The sequence below is a fragment of the Galeopterus variegatus genome, unplaced genomic scaffold, assembly GCF_000696425.1.
Source record: "Galeopterus variegatus unplaced genomic scaffold, G_variegatus-3.0.2 Scaffold2803, whole genome shotgun sequence".
In the NCBI taxonomy this organism is placed as follows: domain Eukaryota; kingdom Metazoa; phylum Chordata; class Mammalia; order Dermoptera; family Cynocephalidae; genus Galeopterus; species Galeopterus variegatus.
This window is the reverse complement of record NW_007728914.1, coordinates 202,323-222,818: the sequence shown is the minus strand read 5'-3', so window position 1 is coordinate 222,818 and position 20,496 is coordinate 202,323. Positions and strand designations below refer to the sequence as shown.

Genomic DNA, 20,496 nt, shown 5'->3' with positions numbered 1-20,496 from the left:
ATTAATGAGTTATGTATTTTCAAATGTTTTCTTGCTGCTCCTTAGCGTTATTTTCTTTCAGATCGAAGAACTCCATTTAGCATTTCTTGTAAGCCAGGTCTGGTGTCAATGAATTCCCTTAGCTTTTGTTTATCTGGGAAATACTTTTATTTCTCCTTCATACTTGAAAGTTAATTTTGCTGGGTAGAGAATTCTTGGCTGACAGTCTCTTTCCTTCAGCACTCTGAAAATATCCCATTCTCTTCTGGCCTGTGGGATTTCTACTGAAAAATCCACTGAGAGACATATTGGGATTGGGACTCTGTTGAATGTTATGTGTTTCTTTCCTCTTACTGTTTTCAGTATCCTTTCTTTGTCTATGCTTTTTGATAATTTGATTATGATGTGCCTTAGGAGGTTCCTCCTTAGATTGAATTTTATTGGTTACCTCTGAGCTTCCTATACTTTTCTCCATACTTGGGAAATTTTCAGCCTTATTTCCTTAAGTGTGCTTTCTTCATTTCTTCCTTTTTCTTCTCCTTTAGGTATGCCAATTATGTGGAGGTTATTTCACTTGCGGGGGTCCTGTGTTTGCTATATTTGTTTCATTTTTTTTACTCTTTTCTTGTTCCTCCAATTTGATACTTTCATATGTTTTCTCTTCAGGTTCACTGATTCTTCCTCATTTTGTTAAGTCTGCTATTGGCACTTTCTATCAACTTTTTCAGTCCAGATAATATATTCCTTATTTCTAGAATTTCTGTTTTTTCAGTTGATTCAATTGTTTTGCCAAGTTTTGCTTTCTGCTCCTGAATTGTTTTCCAGATAACATATAATTTTTTATTTTACTATAGCTTTATAATATAATTATAAATTAGGTAGTGTGATGCCTACAATTTTTTTTTCCCTCAGAATTGCTTTGGATATTCACAATCTTTTGTAGTTCCTTATGATTTTATAATTGTTTTTTCTATTTCTGTGAAAATTGCCATCGGAATTTTGATAGGGATTGCATTGAATGTGTAGCTTGCTTTGGGTAGTATGGACATTTTAACAATATTGACTCTTCCAATCCATGAACACTAGATATCTTTTCAATTATTTGTGCCTTCTTCAATTTCTTGCATCATTATTTTACAGTTTCCAATGTACAGACTTTTCACTTCCTTAGTTGAATGTATTCCCTCTCTATGCGGGGCAGGGGCAGTGTGAGTTTAGGAGACGGGATGATGCAGGCAAAATGAAACTCTTCTTCCTACCCTTTTTGTGTGGTAAAGGAAGGCCAGAATCTGCTGCTTTGTCATCTTGCTAACATTACCTGGGAGTAACTCTTTATCAACACTGTCAATTGAGTAATGGTATTAGCTGGCTCCAGAAATGTTCTCATCCAGAAATACTTCAGGATAAATAGAAATACAGTTCATGTTCTAGGAAAACTTACTCTGTGGCTCTTACCAAGGAGGCATAAGAGGTTTATTTGCACATTGACTCAAATAAGCAACTTCAAGTGGCCTGCAGTTCTCATGTTGGGGTCCTCCCACAGAGAAGCCAAAACTGAACTACGTAATTATATATATTATGATTGGCCAGACAACATCTTTTTTGACTTTCCCATGAGAATGCTATCTTAGGTGTGGATTTGCCCAGACTATAAGGGAAGCAAGTGACCTGATCCCTGGATGGTAGCCACGAAACATCTTGAGTCTAGGCTTAACCCTGATAGAGAGGCTCAGACCTTTCCAGAGAAAAGTTGTCCCAGAGTTTACAGGTAAATTCCCAGTTCCCCCTATTTTCTAGGACTAATCTAAACTCATTGTAATCTGCTTTTCAATGATTCCCCTGCCCAGCCCCATAAATTGGAGTCTTCAAAAAAAGATTGCCAGATATATCTGTTTTGTGGTTATCTGACAGGAAATTAACTTAGTTTTGGCTTTGATATAAGTACCATAGTTAGCATATGTCAGTTGTAATTACATGACCTCTATCTATTAGGCTTAGTTCCTTTATTTCCTAGCAAAAAAAAGGTAAATCCAGTTTCTTTCTTCCTTCTTACCCTAGTCTTCTATCAGCCTGGTTTGAGAATCCAATAGAGAGCTCCAAGTCAGGATCAGGCCCCAGGGTACAGGATAATTATACACAACCTATTGCAGTTACTCTATATCAGTGTACTAACTATGACAAGAAAAAACATTTTAAAAGAACCCAGTGATAAAAGAACTGAACTTTCCTTAACTAGCCAAACTGCTTTTAGCTCCATCTAATGAGATTGAAAATGGACTTTTTAATTTATTTTAATATTTTTAGTAAAGTATATTTCAGGAGGGATATTTTTATCAAGTAAAAAATCTCTATAATACAAAAACAAAAACTTGCTTGAATTTCCTAATGTAACCTTTTGGTGTTAATAATAACCAGGGCTTGGAGGAATTTCTCTCTTTCCTCTCAAATGCTGAACACTTTTTTTTTATTGGAAAAATGAAGGGGTTTTTTATGAACAGTCTAATTTGGTATCTTTTCATAAGTTTCTATTCTGCTTTTTCCTCAACATCAGTTTTTTTTTCCTGCTGACATTTAATAAAATTTATTTATTTTTTAATATAATAAGGATATACACATTTATTTGTTCAAATAATAGATACATAAACTGAATAACAGATGAATAACAAAATATTCTGTAGAAAGTAGGACTTCTAATTTTCATAAAACCTGGAGATGTAAAACATTAAAATTTACATACTTCATTTTATAAACTCTACAATTATTTGAAGTAGTTCTCTAAAGTCTTCTAAAAGCATGCAAACATCAAATTAATTTCAACAGAGGAAGATGAATAAAATTTCAAAGGCAAATTAATTTCTAAGCAAATCAACAAGTCCACTTAATAAAAATAAATCAAGAACATAAATTAAATATCTAAGTTTAGCAACATACGTTGCATTAAAAAATCAATAAAAGAGAATATAAACACAAGGGCACTTTAAAAAGTTAATGGGCTGCACACTTATTCACAAAAATATTGACTTCAGACTCCAGTATGTTAAGTGTTTTATGCATAGCCTAATTTCCTACACATTTCTTTGGATAAAACCTTCTCTTTATGACACCCATTAGTACTGCTCAAGGTAGAAGAGGTTTCTGACTTATTTTCAATCTGGTTGTTTCTGCTGCCGTGACAACCAATTAGAAGGAATAAGAGAAGAAATAAACTAGTATTTATTGACAGCATATTATAGTTATGACATTGGACCTATATAGTGCGTTATACACATCTCTGAACTCAAGGGTCTTGCATTTACTTGGGGAGATAAGACACATACTGGAAAGTTGCCTAACAAAATGCAATACAAGATATGTTATTGACCAAATACGTAGAACTATAAATTTTGTTCTATAGGAATTCAAAGGAAAGAGTGATTTCCTGTGGGTTGGGCTGGTCAGGAAAGGCTTCACAGAGAAGGTAGAATTTGGGCCTTAAAGATTAGATAGGATCTGGATTGGTGGCAAGGACTGAAGAGGCAGAACGTACAAGGAAAGTAACAGGTTGCAATGCACATGACCCAAAGTTGAGTGAGGGGACATAAAGAAAGTAGCCTGGCTCCAGTAAAGAGTTTGCACAGTAGGGGATTCAATGGGAACTCACTGAAGTCAGAGACCTTTTCAACTTCATTTCAGTATTCTCTGCAACCCTTGCAAAATAGATGTGTGTATAGAAAATATTTGATTTAAATGTTAGATTGTTAAATTGTTAAACAATTTGTTAGATTGATTTAAATCTAACAAATTGATTTAAATTGATTTTATTAAACAAAATGTTAGATTGATTTAAATGTGCAACTAACATTTGTTGAATGCCTATTATATATCAGGTGATTCACAGGCTTTGTTATATTTAATAGTCATAATCACTTTGTCAGTTGTAAATATTAAATAGCCCCATTTTATAGATGAGGAAACTTAAACTCAGAGAAACCCAAAGTCACATATCTAGTAAGTGACAGATCCTGGCTCCAAAGTCCAAACCTTTAACCACTATACCACTCAGTATCTCTCCTTGCTCCTATTTACTTTTCAGTTTATAGACCTTTAAAAGGTCCATTTGAAAGAAAGTTATATCAGTTCCTGTTCCTCTTTCACCAGAAATAGAAGGATGGAAAAACATTGCTAGATCTCTGGCATGGGAAATATTTCCCAACTCTGCCACTAGGTTCAACATGTGACTTTTGGCAAGTCCCTTCTCTCTGGACTTCAGTTTCTAAGTTGCAATTCCATGATCTCTAAGCTATCTTCAGCTCTAAGGTGTGATGTTTTATGATCATATCTAATATTAAGGGGTCAGAAGTCAAGCCAAATAATCACAAACTGATATTTTTCACCAAATGGTTCTGTTCCTTTTTCAGGCCACGGTAAACTTACATTATTAATATATCTTCCATATTCCAGAACCCAATTTCTTTCTTCTTGTATTTTCTCTAAATACATCCAGTTGGCTTGCTTTTATCATCTCAACCCAGCATTTTGGCCACCAGCCTATAAACAACCTATTCTTACACTTGCCATTTTCCTTTGCTCGAGAATAGGAATCCTAGGTTCCATCCCTGAAAGCATCACACATGATACACTGGGTTAGGGAGGGGCTCCTCCTTTCGGTAGCTACCATTTTTCAAGTGACTTGTTCTCCATGTTTCTAGATAAGAAGGGAGCCCCTCAGCTCCTGGAAAAGTTACCTAATGCAATAATACCATGGCTCTTCATTTTACTGCTTTACCTGTGCTGTCCAACCCTAAGCTCTGAATTGATATGTGTTCCTGAAATAATGCAAGTCTCCAATCAATCAGTTCAATTCAGAAAGCATTTCCTGAAGGTACACCTCAAAACATTACTGTGGAGGGATATAAGCATAAGTAAAAAGTGGCCTCTGCCCTCAAAGAATGTGCAATTGCAGGGAAAAATAAGAAAAGCACATAAGTATAACACAGACTTGGTGTGCTTGTTGCCATAAAAGTGATGTTGCTAATTACATACCTAATGTAGGCTTAGTGTGGTACACGTGATAAGTGTGTGATTGTTAGTGATGCTTAAACACTGAGTATATCAATACAGGGGGAAAGTGTATGATCTATGCTGGAAAGAGTTTTAAGGAAGAGGCAGGAGTTAAGCTAGGTGTGATTAAGATGGGTAACATTGAGATAGATGCTAGAAAGAAGGAAATAGCATTCCAGGTAAGAAGAATAACATGAATGTGGTAAGAACACTGGGGAGGCCATCTATTCTGAAGCATAGGGTGGGTGTTGTAGGACCATAATCTTACAGAAATAAGATATGACTAGATGGTAGAGGGCTTTGTAGACCTGATACAATAGGAACTAGCTATTAATTTTATGATCTTGAGTGATATATTGACATAATGAAAGATAAATTTTATAAGAATCACTCAGGTACTGGTATGCAGGATGGACTGGAATTTGGAAAGACAAGAACTGGAGAAAGCAGCAGAAAGCCGAGCATGTGTCACAGTGGCTTCATGAGTGGTGGTAACACTAGAAATAGAGAGGAAGAGTCAAAGCCAAGAAACATGTTAAATAACTGGAAATAGTACCACTGACTAGAGAGATCTAGGAGTCATCTGTATAGAGTTGGCAGTTAAACTCATGAAAAGTGAAGGAGATAATAAAGGAGAGAAGGAAACTAGGCAAAGGAGATAAAATGTAAAATTTGAAATCGCCTAAGCAAAGTCGACATGAATCCATGTGGACAAGGAAATGAATGGTGAAAGAGAGTCAGAGGGTCAAGGATAGAACATTAGAGAGCACTCATACTTCAGGGAAGAGTATCCCAAAAATACTGTTAATGATAGAGTATTGCCCCTATCTTACAGATGAAAAAGCTGAAGCTAGGAAGGGGTGACATGTAAGATCATAAAGCAGTTGCAACTCAACCTAAGTTCTTCAGACTCCATCATGTTCTTTCCCTACTCTTCCCAATCCCTGAGAACCAATGGCTGGAAAGAAGTGTACATACACTGCCACAGTCACTTCACATAGTAGAAAGGGTTTATGCGGAACCTAGAATTTTAAAGGAAAGGAAGAGATCTAGGACAAAACAGAAAGAGAACCAGAGATTAGCCAGCATGCAATAAGACTCAAATGCATCATTCTTGGTTCAAGTAGAGACATCTGTTGAATAATGGTGAAATCACTACTTCATAGGCAGCAAGAGCAAGTGAGATTGAGGGAAGCAGCATAGATGCAGATGGCAGAAAGAGGTAACTTGACTTGCTAAATGCTGCGTCTGTCTTCTATTATGCAGAGTCTAATTTTTTTATGTATCTGCAATTTTTATTTAGTCCTCACCAGATGAGCTTTACTTTGCAGCCTTAGCTTAATCTTACCCTGAGAGTGAAACCATGAAGGAAGTTGATAATTGGGTTTTTCAGTTCAGGCCTCAATGTCTGAAAGAGCATGATTTTAATTCAAATAATTGCTTGGAGTATGTGTTCTGTGCTAAATAAGAATGTGAATTGCAGTGGAAAAAGTAAACCCACATGGCAGAGTCCTAAAAGCCAACTTCTGGAAAGGTTTATTGCCAAACCACACTTACAAAATTCTGAGGCAGGCAACCATCAGCAAGGAGTGAACATCAAAAAAATAGCATCACTTCTCTGGAGCAGCAAGGCAAGAAAGTTCATTACACTTCCAGAATTGTCTTTCACTTTGTCAATTGTCTTCTTGGTAGAAATTTCAGATAGGTGGGATGTGATGTATACTTAAGCACTTGTTGCCTCGTTTTTTCTTTGTTTGACAAACATAAATTATTCGATGTATATCTCTTACTGAAGACCTGAGCCAATACAACTGCTTTTTGTTCAGACTTAGGGGCAAGAATCCCCTAAGACTGGGATTCCAGATAAGGCAGAATGTTGTGCCCATCATAGGGCCATGAATCCAAAGATATTATCAGAGCCACTTTTACTTTTCCACTTTTCCTAGAAGAAATTTGCCTTGTGTTTGGAATCTGCCTGGTTAACTCAGTGGCGTGAGAGTTTGCCAGCCTGCTGTGGCAAGGGTAACCCACCCTGGCTGGCTGGCTTCTGTCTTCAAGGATCCAGACCTCACACTTATGGGAGCACTCTGAATGGCACATGGATTTCATAAGTTTGTGCTAAGCATAAACTGTAGGGGATGGCCACTGTCAACTTTTTTTTTTTTCCTTTTTGTCTTTTTTACTGACCGGTAACGGGATCGTAACCCTCAGTGCTGTGCCCGCACTGCACTCAGCCAGTGAGCGGGAACCGGTCTCCACATGGGATCCGAACCCTCAGCGGGAGCGCCGCCACACTCCCAAGCGGCGCACTCTCCAGTGCGCCACCGGGCCGGCCCGCACTGTCAACTTTTTAATCTTGAAGTGCCAAGTACATTATTGTGCAGGGAGTATAAAGAAAGTGATTATCAGTACATTAAGCAAGCTGATTCGGAGTGTACTTTGGTTTCCCAAAATGCTGGAGGTCAGGAAAAAAAACATTTATACCATAAATGATGTTGCTTATTAATCCCAAAGCCTCTTATTTTCTAGATATCTCACTCCTTTTTAGAAACACACCAACACTTAAAATACTATAATAGCTATCTCAATTATGTCCAGTGGAATAACAGCAAGACAGGGTAATTTTGTGAATAGTGAGACCCAAAATATGCCATTAAAGTCAGATGATTTTGAGCTGTCATCACATCTATTTAAGTCAAATACCAGCCAGTATTATAAATCAGATAATGCTGATAAATAAAATAATCTTAGTTCATAATATAGCAGGCTCACTACTCTTGGAATGTGAACATCTGGGCTGGTTACAAATGCTTTCATGTAGCACACCAGTCTTTAGAGATTTGCATATGTCTGCTGCCTCTGGGGTACTGGACTGCCAGTGAATGAATACCCACCCATGTAAGGCAAAGGGGCATTTGATCATCTTCACTTTTCAATCTTACAGATTATCCAGAATGCTCATCATCTCTTGCTGTGGAAACAGAAACGTAGCAGCTTTCACATTTCCTGCATGTCTCAGGTCAGTATTCTGAGGGAGGCACATACAGTGCCACCTGAACTGCTAAGATGCAGCCTTGAAAGCAGAACTAGAAAAAGAGTAAGTTCTCATCCTGGTGAAAATTTTTCACTCTTGTATTGCACGCATAAGCAGAAGTTCTATACATAATTTTTCTGTGCAGTGTACTGAAAAAGATGCCCTTATTCCCTGCAAACTCATACTTAACGTCACTTGTGGTGCTAAAAGACCCAACCCCAGGGTATCCAGAAACAGCCAAACTTCCCATTTAGGTTATTTACTTTCATACTGCAAATTATAAAACTTGTCCTGGTGTATTCCAGGACTCTGAAACTGATATAGATTACAAATAGATTCTTTTTCCCTAACTCCATTATGTCAGTTAATAGCCTCCTCTTACCCACTAACAGGCAGAAAGCACCCACATAAACTCCAACCCTTCTAAAATGTTACTAATTTGTTAATCAGTGGCAGGCAGCTTTACACGTGCGATCCCCTTTGGCCTAGTGAAAAACTAAACAGCCCTCTCTTTGCAACACTCACAAGTAAATAAACCCAGTGTAATTCAGTATTAAAAGGAGAATTTTAGTAATAGAAATACCACAGAGCTCAAGGCTCTAATCTGGTAAAACTAATTATTCTATTTCCATGAAAAAGCTAGCAATTAGTTTGTGGGTTCTCAGGTCTTCAGTTTTTTTCCCTTTCAGGATTTCTGCTGTGTACAATTATAGATACTGTACAAGACCTTGGATGTGTGCCAACCACTTTACTATGTACTTGATATACATTATCACATTTTATCCTCACATCAACTCTGTGAGGAGAATATTACTATTCCCATTTTACTTATGAGAAAACTGAACTGAAGAGAGGTTAAACGATCTATCCGAGGTTACATAGCTAATAAGAAGTTAACTAGGATTGCAACCCCGGTCTGTCTGACCTCAAAGCATTTCCCCTATGGCACTACATTTAAAAACCTGACTTGGGCTATTTATCATGCATCTTCACTTACAATCAAAGATTTAAAAGAATGAAGAATTAAGTCTGTTTTCTTATTCAAAACACTGATGAAATGTTTGATATTGTATTGTAATAGTATTTAGACTTCAGTTATTCACAGTACTTACCTTTCTCATTTTCCCATCTTAGCATTTTGCTAAAGGTATTCTATGAAACACTAGTACTTTGACATGTTAACAGGTGTTAAAGGAAAAAATGTTCTCTGGTGAATAAATTTAGGAAACTCCATATAAGCAAAATTACTGTGCTAATGAGTTTCATGACTCACCAAGAGGAAGTTGTAGTAGCTCCCTGAACTTATTTGACTGTTGAATTATTTATTTTGTACAGATTATGGAACCTTGTCTTCACTATAGTACTTGTCAGGACTTTTGGTATGCTAAGGAACTTTGTGAATCCCCAAAAGTGGAATAAGTTATTTCCCAAATTTGTATGACCGTGTAACACTTTTTTTCCAGAACGTCTTGAGTGACTATTGAACAATGAAACACATTTTTGATGTGCTTCCACAGATAAGCAAAATTGCCCTTATGCAATGCCTTTTCCAGAGCACTCTGTACAAATAATTTAATTAACTGATTAGTTTTGTGGGAATAAAAAAGTCATGTTCTGATAGTAATGGAAAAATGTTTGGGAACACAGGAGAGAAGACTGGGAGAAGCATTTTGAAACTTAGCAAAAGAAGAAGAATTGTTTTAAAAGTATGTAAATAATTACTTCAGTGATATTTGCAAAAGCTCCAAACTGAAACAACCTGAATGTCTATCATTAGGAGAATGGTTGAATAAGTTATGTATGTCCAAATTATTAAGTATCTTATACATATTTCTATTATTTTCTTTTGAAATTTTTTTAAGTTAAAGGATGAAGATTAAAGTGAATACCCATGTATTTACATCTTAGAATTAATAAATGCTAACTTTTAAATTTTTTAAATTAATTAATTAATTTATTTATTTTTGGTCAGAAAACAAGTCTTAATACATTTAAAAAGACTAAGATTATAGAAAATATGTTCTCTGACCACAATATCAGAAGGAAACTTAGAAAATTCACATATGTGTGGAAATTAACATTCTCCTAAATAAACAATGGGTAAAAAAGAAAAATCACCAGGAAATTAGAGAGTACTTTGAGATAAAAATCAAAGCTCAACATATCAAAATTTGTAGGATGCAGGGCTCATGCTGTGCTTAGAGGAAAATTTATACTTGTAAACACCTATATTAAAAGTAAGAAAAATCTCAAATCAGTAATGTAAACTTCTCCCTTAATAGAAAAAGAAGAACAAACTAAATCAAAAGCAGATGTAAGTAGGAAATAACAAAGATTACAACAGAAATATATGAAATAGGGAATTAAAAAACAAGAGAGAAAATCAACAAAACCAAAAGTTTATTCTTTAAAAAGATCAACAAAATTTGCAAACCTTTATCTAGACCAAGAAAAAAAGAGAGAATACAGAAATTACTAAAATCAGAAATAAAGCAGGGTCATTATTACTTTGTCATTATGGTTTTTTGTGGTGGTGTAAGATTTAGTTTCTTTCTCTTTCTTGTTTGCATTTTTGTTGTACCAATGGTTTTTGTTCTTGCCTGTGTATTCATGGTAGTGATTATCATTTTTCAAATTCTAGATGCAGGACTCCCTTGAGGATTTCTTGTAGGGCTGGTTGTGTGGTAGTGATCTCCTGCAGTTTTTGTTTGTCTGGAAAATACACTATTTTCCCCTCATTTCTGAAAGATAGCCTTGCTGAGCATAGTGTTCTTGGCTGACAGGTTTGTTTCTATTAGTATTTTGAATATATCAACCCATTTTCTTCTTCTGGCCTGTAGAGTTTCCGTTGAAAATTATGCTATTAATCTGATAAGGGCTCCCTTATAGATGACTTGATGCTTTTCTCTTGCTTCTTTTAAGATTCTCCCTTTGTCTTTGAGTTTTGCCAGTTTGACTATAATGTGTCTTGGAGAGGATCTTTTTGGGTTGAATGTGTTTAGGGATCTTTGAACTTCCTGGATCTGAAGGTCTGCATCTCTCCCTATACCTGGGAAGTTTTTTGTTATTATTTCATTGAATAGGTTTTCGATGCCTTTTCCTTTCTCCTCCCCTTCTGGAACAACCATGATTCAAATGTTTGTGCACTTAAGGTTGTCTGCTAGCTCTCTTAGATTGTCTTCAGTTTTTAAAATTCTTTTTTTCCTTTTTTTGTCTGCCTGGGTTATTTGAAAAATCTATCTTCAAGATCAGAAATTCTTTCTTCTGCTTTACTAACCTGCTGCTTAAGCTATTCATTGTGTTTTTTATTTAGCTGAGTGAATTTTTCAGTTCAGTGAGTTCTGCTACATTCTTTTTTAAGGTATTAGTCTCTTTGTAAATTTCCTCTTTCATATCTTGGATTTCTTCTCTCATTTCATTATGTTGTCTAACTGAGTCTTCTTGTTTCTCAGTGAGTTTCCTTAAGATTGTTGTTTGGAATTCTTTTTCTGTCATTTCAAGGGTTTTCTGCTCTATAGGGTCTGGTTTTTAAGAGTTACTGTATTCTTTTGGTGGTGTCATATTTTCTTGAGTTTTTGTATTTCTAATATCTCTGCATTGGTATCTGGTGATCTGGTAGAGCAGTTGTTTCTTCTATTATTTTGGAGTGGGCTTTGAGGAGAGACATGTCTTCTTCTTTTTCTGGTTTTCATTGGTGATTCTCCTTGTGTCAATGCAGTTGAGTGTCTGGCAGGTTGCCTGCATGGTGGCTGTGGCTACTGCTGTGGCATCAAGCCACTTTTGCAGCAGCTGTGGCTGTGGCGATGGCTCTGGTGGGCCACCTGCACAGATGTGTTTTTGGTGTGCTTTCTTGCCTGCTTCCAAGTGGATGGGGTGGCCCTTGGCTCTTGCCTAGGACCCTGGGCATTACTCTCTTGTCTGCTTCTGGGTGGAGGGGGCTGCCTTCCAACATTTTTTATTTTGTCTCAAATATTTGTATATAAAAAAGTAATTATTGCCATAATATTTACACAAAAAATGCATTGATATTTTCTTCGAAATTAAAAGGCAAACTTGGAAAAACATTTGCAAAATATACAACACAAAAAATTTAACATCCTTGATTTACAAAGCTCTCGAAAATCAGTAAGCAAAGGAAAAACACAGCAGTTAGAAAATGGGCAAAAGATGTGAACAATCAATCAGCAAAATAAAAATTAAAGTGAAGAATAAACATGAAAATTATTCAACTTCACTATAAAGAAATACAAATTAAAATAACCTAAAATTCCAATTTTGTCTATTAAATCAGCCAATTTTTACAAATTGTAGTACCTAGTGTTGGCAAGGACATGTTGAAACAGGTTTTCTTATACATTCCTGATGTAAGTTTAAATTTGTAGATAATTTCTCAAAGGCAATTTGGCAACATGTATGAAAACCTTAAAATATTCATATAATTTTATCTAGCAATGACTCCATTTTAGGAATGAATTTTAATGAAATAGAGATCTGTACAACTATTTGTCATCAATTTATTATAATAGCATAAAATTTGAATCAAAACTAAATATCTAGCAATAAATGGTGAAATAAATTGATACAGCATTATAAAATATTGTGCAATCATTGAAAATAATAATGTCCAAGAATAATTAATAGGGTTATGTGAAAAAGCTGTATGAGTGCAGTTTAAATGTAAAAGTACATTTTTAATCAGTTTTACTAAGATACAATTTACATACCATATAATTTGACCACTTAAACTGTACAAATCAGTGGTTTTTAGTATAGTCACAAAGTTGTACAACCATCACCAAAATCAATTTTAAGGCATTTTCACTACCCCAAAAAGAAACCCCATGCACATTAGCAGTCATTAACAATTCATCCCACTCCCACTCCTAGGAAACCACTAATCTATTTTCTGTTGCTATAGATCTGCCTATTCTGGACATTTCATATAAATGGGATCATATAATATGTGGTCTTTGGGGAGAAAATATTTGTAAATCAAATATCTAATAAGAGATTTATATGTTAATATATAAAGAAGTTTCACAATTCAATAAGAAAAAGAAAAACAACCAAATTTTTTTAATGGGCAAAGGATCTGAATGGACATATCTCCAAAGAAAATACACAAATGACCAATAAACACATGAAAAGATGCTCAACATAATTAGCCATTAGAGAAGTGCAAATCAAAACCGCAATGAGAGGCCACTTAATATCCACTAGACTAGCTATAATCCAAAAGATGTATAATATTAGTGTTGGTGAGGATGTGGAGAAATCAGAACCTTCATACATTGCTGGTAAGAATGTAAAATGGTGCAGTCACTTTGGAAAATGGTTTAGCAGTTTCTCAAAATGTTAAAAATAGAATTACCATATGACCAAGCAATTCTACTCCTAGGTATATAACCAAAAATACCAAAAACATATGTCCACCCAAGAACTTATACATGAATGTTCATAGCATTATTCATAGTAGCCAAAAATGGAGATAACCCAAGTGTCCATTTACTGATGAATAGCAATGCACATTTGGGAACCCAAAATTAAAAACACAATACCATTTATAATAACTTCAAAAAATTAAGTAGCTAGGTATAAATCTAACAAATCATATACATATTTGTTACACATGTTGAACCTACAAAACACTGATGAAAGAGGCTAAAGAATACCTAAATTAATGGAGAGACATACCATGTTCATGGGTGAGAAGACTCAATGTAGTTAAGATATCAATTCTCTCCAAATTGATATTCAGATTTAATGCAATCCCAACTAAAATTCCACCAGGATTTTTTGGTAGATATAGGCTGATTCTAAAATATAAGCTGATTCTAAAATTTATGTGGAAAAGTAAAGATCTAGAATAGCCAAAACAATTCTGAATAAGAAAAACAAAGTTGGAGGACTCAAACTATCCAATTTTAAGACATACTATAAAGCCATAGTACTCCAGGCAGTGTGGTATTGGCAAAAGGGTTGACTCATAAAGTAATGGAATAGGATAAAAAATAAAATAAGAAAATACAGAAATAGACCCACATAAAGTGGTTAAATGATTTCTCTACAAAGGAGTAATGACAATTCAATAGAGAACATACAGTCATTTCAACAAATGGTGCTGGGACAACAGGACATCCTCACACCATATACACCTCACAACATATACAAAAATGAATGTAACATAAGCTTCTCTAAGTTCATCCAGGTTGCTGTGAATCATAGTATTTCATTCATTTGTACAGCAGGGTAATATTCCATTGTGTAGATATACCACATTTTCCTTATCCATTTATCTAGTGATGGGCATTTAGGCTGGTTCCAACTCTTGGCTATTGTACATAGAGCTGCAATAAACATGGGAGTACAGATATCCCTTTGATGTGATGATTTCCATTCCTTTGGGTATATACCCAGCAGTGGGATAGATGGGTCATGTGGCAGATCTATCTGTAGTTCTTTAAAGAAACTCCATACCATTTTCCATAATGGCTACACCATTTTACAGTCCCACCGACAGTGTAGGAGTGTTCCTTTTTCTCCGCATCCTTGCTAGCATTTATTATTCTCAGTCTTTGGGATATTAGCCAGCCTAACTGGAGCAAAATGATATCTCAATGTGGTTTTGATTTACATGTCTCAAATGCTGAGTGATGTTGAGCATTTTTTCATTTGTCTGTTGGCCATTTGTATATCTTCCTTTGAGAAATGCCTATTCAGCTTCTTTGCCCATTTTTTAATTGGGTTACTTGGGGTTTTTTGCTGTTAAGCTGTTTGAGTTCCTTGTATATTCCAGATATTAATCCTTTGTCAGATGTATATTTTGCAAATATTTAATCCCACTCTGTTGGTTGTCTTTTCACTCTGTTAATTGTTTCTTTTGCTGTGCAGAGCTTTTTAGTTTAATATAATCCCATTTGTTTATTTTTCCTTTGGTTTCCTGTGCTTTGGGGGTTATATTGATAAAGTCTATTTCCAATCTTACTTCCTGAAGTTTTTCCTCTATTTTTTCTTTTAGGAGTTTTATAGTTTCAGGACATACATTTAATTCTTTAATCCATTTTGAGTTGATTTTGGTATATGGCAAGAGGTAAAAGCCAGGCACAGAAAGAGAAATACTGCATGTTCTCATTTATATGTGGGAGCTAATATAAATAAATAAACAAACAAGCAAACAAACAAATGGGAGAAAACAGACACAACCATCACAATAATTCTTTAACTGTTAAGATAAGTGAAGATATGATATTGATGGGAGTGGGAAAGGCGGGGGGCAGGGAAGGGAGGAATCAGTAAAGGGCCAAGAAAATCAACTACATTGTGTATTGATAAATTGTTTTTTAATTTTTAAAAAATGAACTTAAAATGGATCATAGACCTAAATGTAAACTGTAAAACTGTAAAACTCTTAGAAGAAAACATAGGAGAAAATCTTCATCACCTTGAGTTAGGAAAAGAGTTCTTAAATATGTCATCAAAAATAAGATACACAAAAGAAAAAAATACAAATTGGGCATCAAAAAAATTAAAAATGTTTCCTCTGCAAAGAACACTGTTAAGAAAATTAAAAAACAAGCCACTGACTGGAAGAAAATATCCTTAGTATGAAAAGTGCTCTAAAATCTCAAAAATAAGAAAAAAACCCCAACAGAACAAAAAAGTAGCAAAGGTATAAATGCACATTTAATCAAAGAAGAAATGCAAATGACAATTTAGCACAAGAAAAGATGCTCAGCATCACTAGCCATTAGGAAAATGCAAGTTAAAGCCACAAGGAGATTGCCCATACTGGAATGGGTAAAATAAAAAATAAGTAAATATTGTGATGATACCAAGTGCTGATAAGGATGCAGAAAAATCAAAACTCATACATTTCTGCTGGGGATGCAAAATAGTAAATCCACTCTGAAAAACAGTTTGGCAGTTTCTTGTAAAGTTAAACAAACACCATGTGACCCAGTAATCCCACTATTGAATATTTCCCTTAGAGAAAGGAAAACCTGTGTTCACACAAAAATTTGTATATGAATGTTTATAGCACCTCTATTCATAATAGCACAAGACTGGAAAACAAAACAAATATCCTTCAATGTGTGAATGAGTAAACAAACTATACTTCTCAACAATAAAAAAGAATGAATTATTGATACAACAACATAGATGAATCTTGAATGCATTATGGTAAGTGAAAAAAAACAGTCTCAAAAGGCTACATACTGTATGATTACATTTCCATGACATTTTGGAAAAGGCAAAAATATAGGGACAGAAAAACATCAGTGGTTGCCAGGGTTAGGAGTCAGGGAAGGTCCTGTGGTAACAGATACAAAATTCTATGCATGTGTAAAAGCTGTACGCCAAGCAAAATCAATTTTAATGTATTTAAATTTTAAGATTAAAAAATTAAAGCAAAAAAAATCCTTCTCTCATGTTTCTCTCAAACTTCATATACCCTTCTTTCCTCCCCTCTACCACCAGAAGTCTCTTAAAGTGTCTTCCCAAACTTTGCTAGGTTTTCTCCCAACCATCATCCTACTTATTCCTTAGGGACTCTATCCACTTATTGGCTAAAGACCATATATATGCTGATAACTACTGAACATGTGTCTCCAGCCCAGAACTCTTTCCTAAGCTCCAGACCTGAATGACCAGGTGACTTTCAGCTTCAGTCCCCCCCAAAAAAACCCCATGTACTGTTTTGCTCTCTCTCCTTCTCCCTCACCCTCATCTAATTAATCACCAAGGTGCATTGGTTGTAACTATAATTCCTACATATCTACATATCCAGGGGAAAGCTGTGCACTTTATTCTAATTACCATAACCCCTAGATCACGTGTCATCCATATTACTGCAAAGTCTCTTACCTGGTCTCCCTGCCTCCAATCTTGTCCCTCTTCCAGTCCATTCTCCATACTCCAACTAGAATGATGAAAAACTCAAATTCGTTCATGGCTCCTCCACTGACCTCGGAATAGTCTGAACTCCTTAACACAGTTAACAAGCCCTTTCATGATCTGGCCCCTGCTCATCTCTCCAGGCTACTCTCTCATGATTTTCAACTCTGAAGCTTCCTATCCACCAGTACTATCTCCACACTCTGTGCTTGAACCACATTCTACTGCAGTCCCTCAAACATGCCCCTGCTGTTTCCCATGACTGGGATGCTTCCTCAGCCACCCCCACCTTCTCCACCCCAGCCCCATTCAGCTGGCTAATTAATATTTATTCTCCAGGTTTCAGCTTCCACATCACTTATTCAGGGTACCACTGATTGACCCCCACAGCTGAGCTATATGTCCCTTCTGGGTGCTATCATAATATTGTTACAAGAGACTTTTATTCTGTGTTGTAATGGTCTACTGTCTGTCTCCCACACTAGATTGTAAGCTCCTTGAGGGCAATAACTATGTCTTGTTCACATTTTAGTACAGTGCCTGTCTCATGGTAAGTATTCAATAAATATTTCTTGAATAAATAAATGAGGAGGGGGAGATAGAAAACTGTCTCAGATTATACGTCATTATTTTTCCTACCCCTTTCTAAATTTTCTAAGTATTCTATGATGAACAAGCATTGCTTTTATAATCAGAAAATAATAATACATATTAATATTAGAATTAATTTTAAAGGTGTATTGAGCATACTCATAATAGAAAAGAGAAAAAACTATGAAGAAAATTAAATCACCCATAATCCCACCACCTAAAGAGAACTCTTGTTAACATTTTGTTATAACCTTTCCAATATTTTCTATGAATATATTTCTTAAACATTGAGACCTTATTGTGTTCTCGAATTCTGCTTTTTTCATTAGTACAAAAAGTAAATTCCTGTTATATCAAGGTACTGTTGTTTAACCATTTCTCTACTGTCCAACATTAAGATTTTATCCAATTTTTCATGATTATGAATAAGGCCATGTATAATATCATTGAACATAAATCTTTTCCTCATTCATAATTATTTCCATAGAATAGAATCCTACAAGCAAAATTACTGAAACGAACTTCTTAAAGACTCAATGTGTATGGCCAAATTGTTTCCAGAAAGCTTATACTAATAATAGCTATGTGAGGGCCTACTCTGTGCCAAATATTGCTTTAGGTAGATCTTATTATGCCTATTTTACAGATGAGGAAAGTAAGGTCTATTGACATTATTTCCCTAGAGTCATGGAGATAGCAAGAGGCAACACTATAATTCAAATTCAGAATTGCCCAATTTCAAAGCTCATGTTATTTCCATGTGGATTTAAAAAATAAATATTTTTGAATTATCAAATTATATATTTAATAAAGAAAATGTGGAAAATACAGGTAGAAAGTAGAGAAAATGAAAATTACCCATGAATCCACCACTTTCAACAGTTTAGTGTTTTGTTCCAAATACAATTTTTGGGTTAAAAATAACTATAACATTGTATATATAATTTTGCATCCTGCCTTTTTTATTTAACATATTTCAATGCTTACCCATACTCTTCATAAACAACATTTTAATGGTTGCATATTATTGTCAAATGAGTGTTAGCATGTAAATACTTACAGTTGTTCAGCTAACCTGTGAATTTTTTCTTTTCATTTCTAGGACCCACCATTTCCCATGAAGCTTAGAAAGTTCAATGTTGGGAACCATTCTAACCTTCAAAATAAGCCACCATGTTGGATTAAAAGCTTCACAATTGAAAACATCCCATCAAATACTTGCTGTGCAGATGTTTCAGGATTTTACAAGTTACTTAATTTACTGACTGAACTCCAATTTGGTAGCAATTAATTCAGATCAGTTTCCCCTTCTTTCTTCATTTCCCCTCCCCCAATCCATGAAAGTCTAAATGTAAAAATATGTATCTTTCATTCATCTTGTCAGGTAAAAGGGAATTCAGAAGACTTCCTTAGAGTCTTTAATTCCTACAGAAGACTATTAATCACATCTTAGGGTCTTTTTTGGTATTGAGGGGAATCAGACTCCATTTGCTGCTTGCATGCACGTGCATTTATAAACATGTATATGTGCAGCATATCTATACAAAATTCTGCTATGGTGTCATGAAAATCAAGGTTAAAAAATTTGGAGGCTTTTATTTAATCATACTTTTCCCCTAAAGAGCAATTTAAATATTTGTTGAACTTTGAACCATCCCTGTATGAGGTATCTAAAATTTGAGAGGGAGATTCAATACACTGTGACCAAGGTCCTCAAATTGGGAACTTAACAATAGTGTAGAGCCTATTCTCTGTCACAGAGGTTCCTGGAAGCACCACAGCTAATAGAGAAGATCAGCCTTCTTTATTAAACATAACAATGAGTGTTTTAAGGACTTTTAATGCCAGACTGTGGTAAAATTCTTTAATTACTTTTATTCATTTCTCTGTTACCTAGCTTTATTTTAGCCTCTATACATTACCTTTATGATGAAAGAAAAACTATGAGCCTAAGTTATGGACCATAGGTTTTGTTAAGGACTTTAAGGGTCATTTTGATTTTCAGGTTTAATTACAATACTGTCCATAGTGGTAAAATTTCACAGATGACATTACCCTGAGGATTAGTACTAAAGATGCTGTGTTTTCACACAGGGGTTCAGGTACAGTGATAACCGAAAAATAATGTGCCAATCCTTTCTTTCTTTAGCTTCAGTGGTCGCTCAGCCATTAAGATGGTTTACATCCATTTCCCCATTTATTTATAATCAGCCTTTCTTTCTTTCAGTCCTAGTGCCTGAATCAATGAATATGGACAATAATGCTGCTTCTTTATAATAATAATACCTAGGAGTACTGATATTTTTTCATTTTTCAGCCAGTGCTCTAGTGCTCAGCTGTTGACAATAAAAGCCCCAAATCTTACAGAGATCAGTGGGAGTTAGAGGCATCTTACAGAAATCAAGGAATTAAGCTCCTAGAGGGATAGTTATGTCTACTAAATTATCCTCCTGAAATCTTTCTGAGTAAAAAAAGAGGTGCCTGCCACAAACAATTCAGTATTGCTCCAGTGGCACTGAGAAGGTGTTGCTCCAGCTACTTAGAGCAACAACAAAACCTGTTCATTTGGACCCACTAGGTAATTTTGACTGAGGTGAAACTTTTAGCATATATTAAATGGATTGTGGTCAGCATTTCTATGACAGAATACTAGACATGACTAAATCTATTAGGGTCAGGGACTGTTTCTCACACTCAGAAGCTAAGAAGCAGCCTGGAAGACTATGCACGCTGGGTTTCATGATGAAATTTTATATGTACTAATGGAAAAATGCTTCCCATTCCACTCTCTCTCTAAAACATTCTCTTGTTTAAGGTTCTCTTGAAAGCTTATTTGACTGTCTACATGGTCTTATGATGGACAAGCCTTGCCTTCTGTTCTTTTAGAAATGGACCTTTCTCTAAATGTAGGGCCATTACTTACTCCACAGCCAGTGGGCCTCAAAGCAATCTTCCCC

General features: G+C 35.3%; 1 protein-coding gene across 1 annotated transcript in view; it reads left to right on the top strand.

The window, feature by feature from the left end:
* ZDHHC15 (zinc finger, DHHC-type containing 15) overlaps window positions 1–18,829 on the top strand; it is a gene marked incomplete at its 5' end in the record, with an annotated part of 61,233 nt that extends 42,404 nt beyond the window's left edge. The window contains 2 exons of the mRNA XM_008583032.1: window positions 7,964–8,038; window positions 18,642–18,829. Of these exons, the coding sequence (XP_008581254.1) occupies window positions 7,964–8,010 (47 nt within the window). The remainder of the gene's footprint in view (window positions 1–7,963; window positions 8,039–18,641) is intronic.
* Window positions 18,830–20,496: the final 1,667 nt, after the last annotated feature.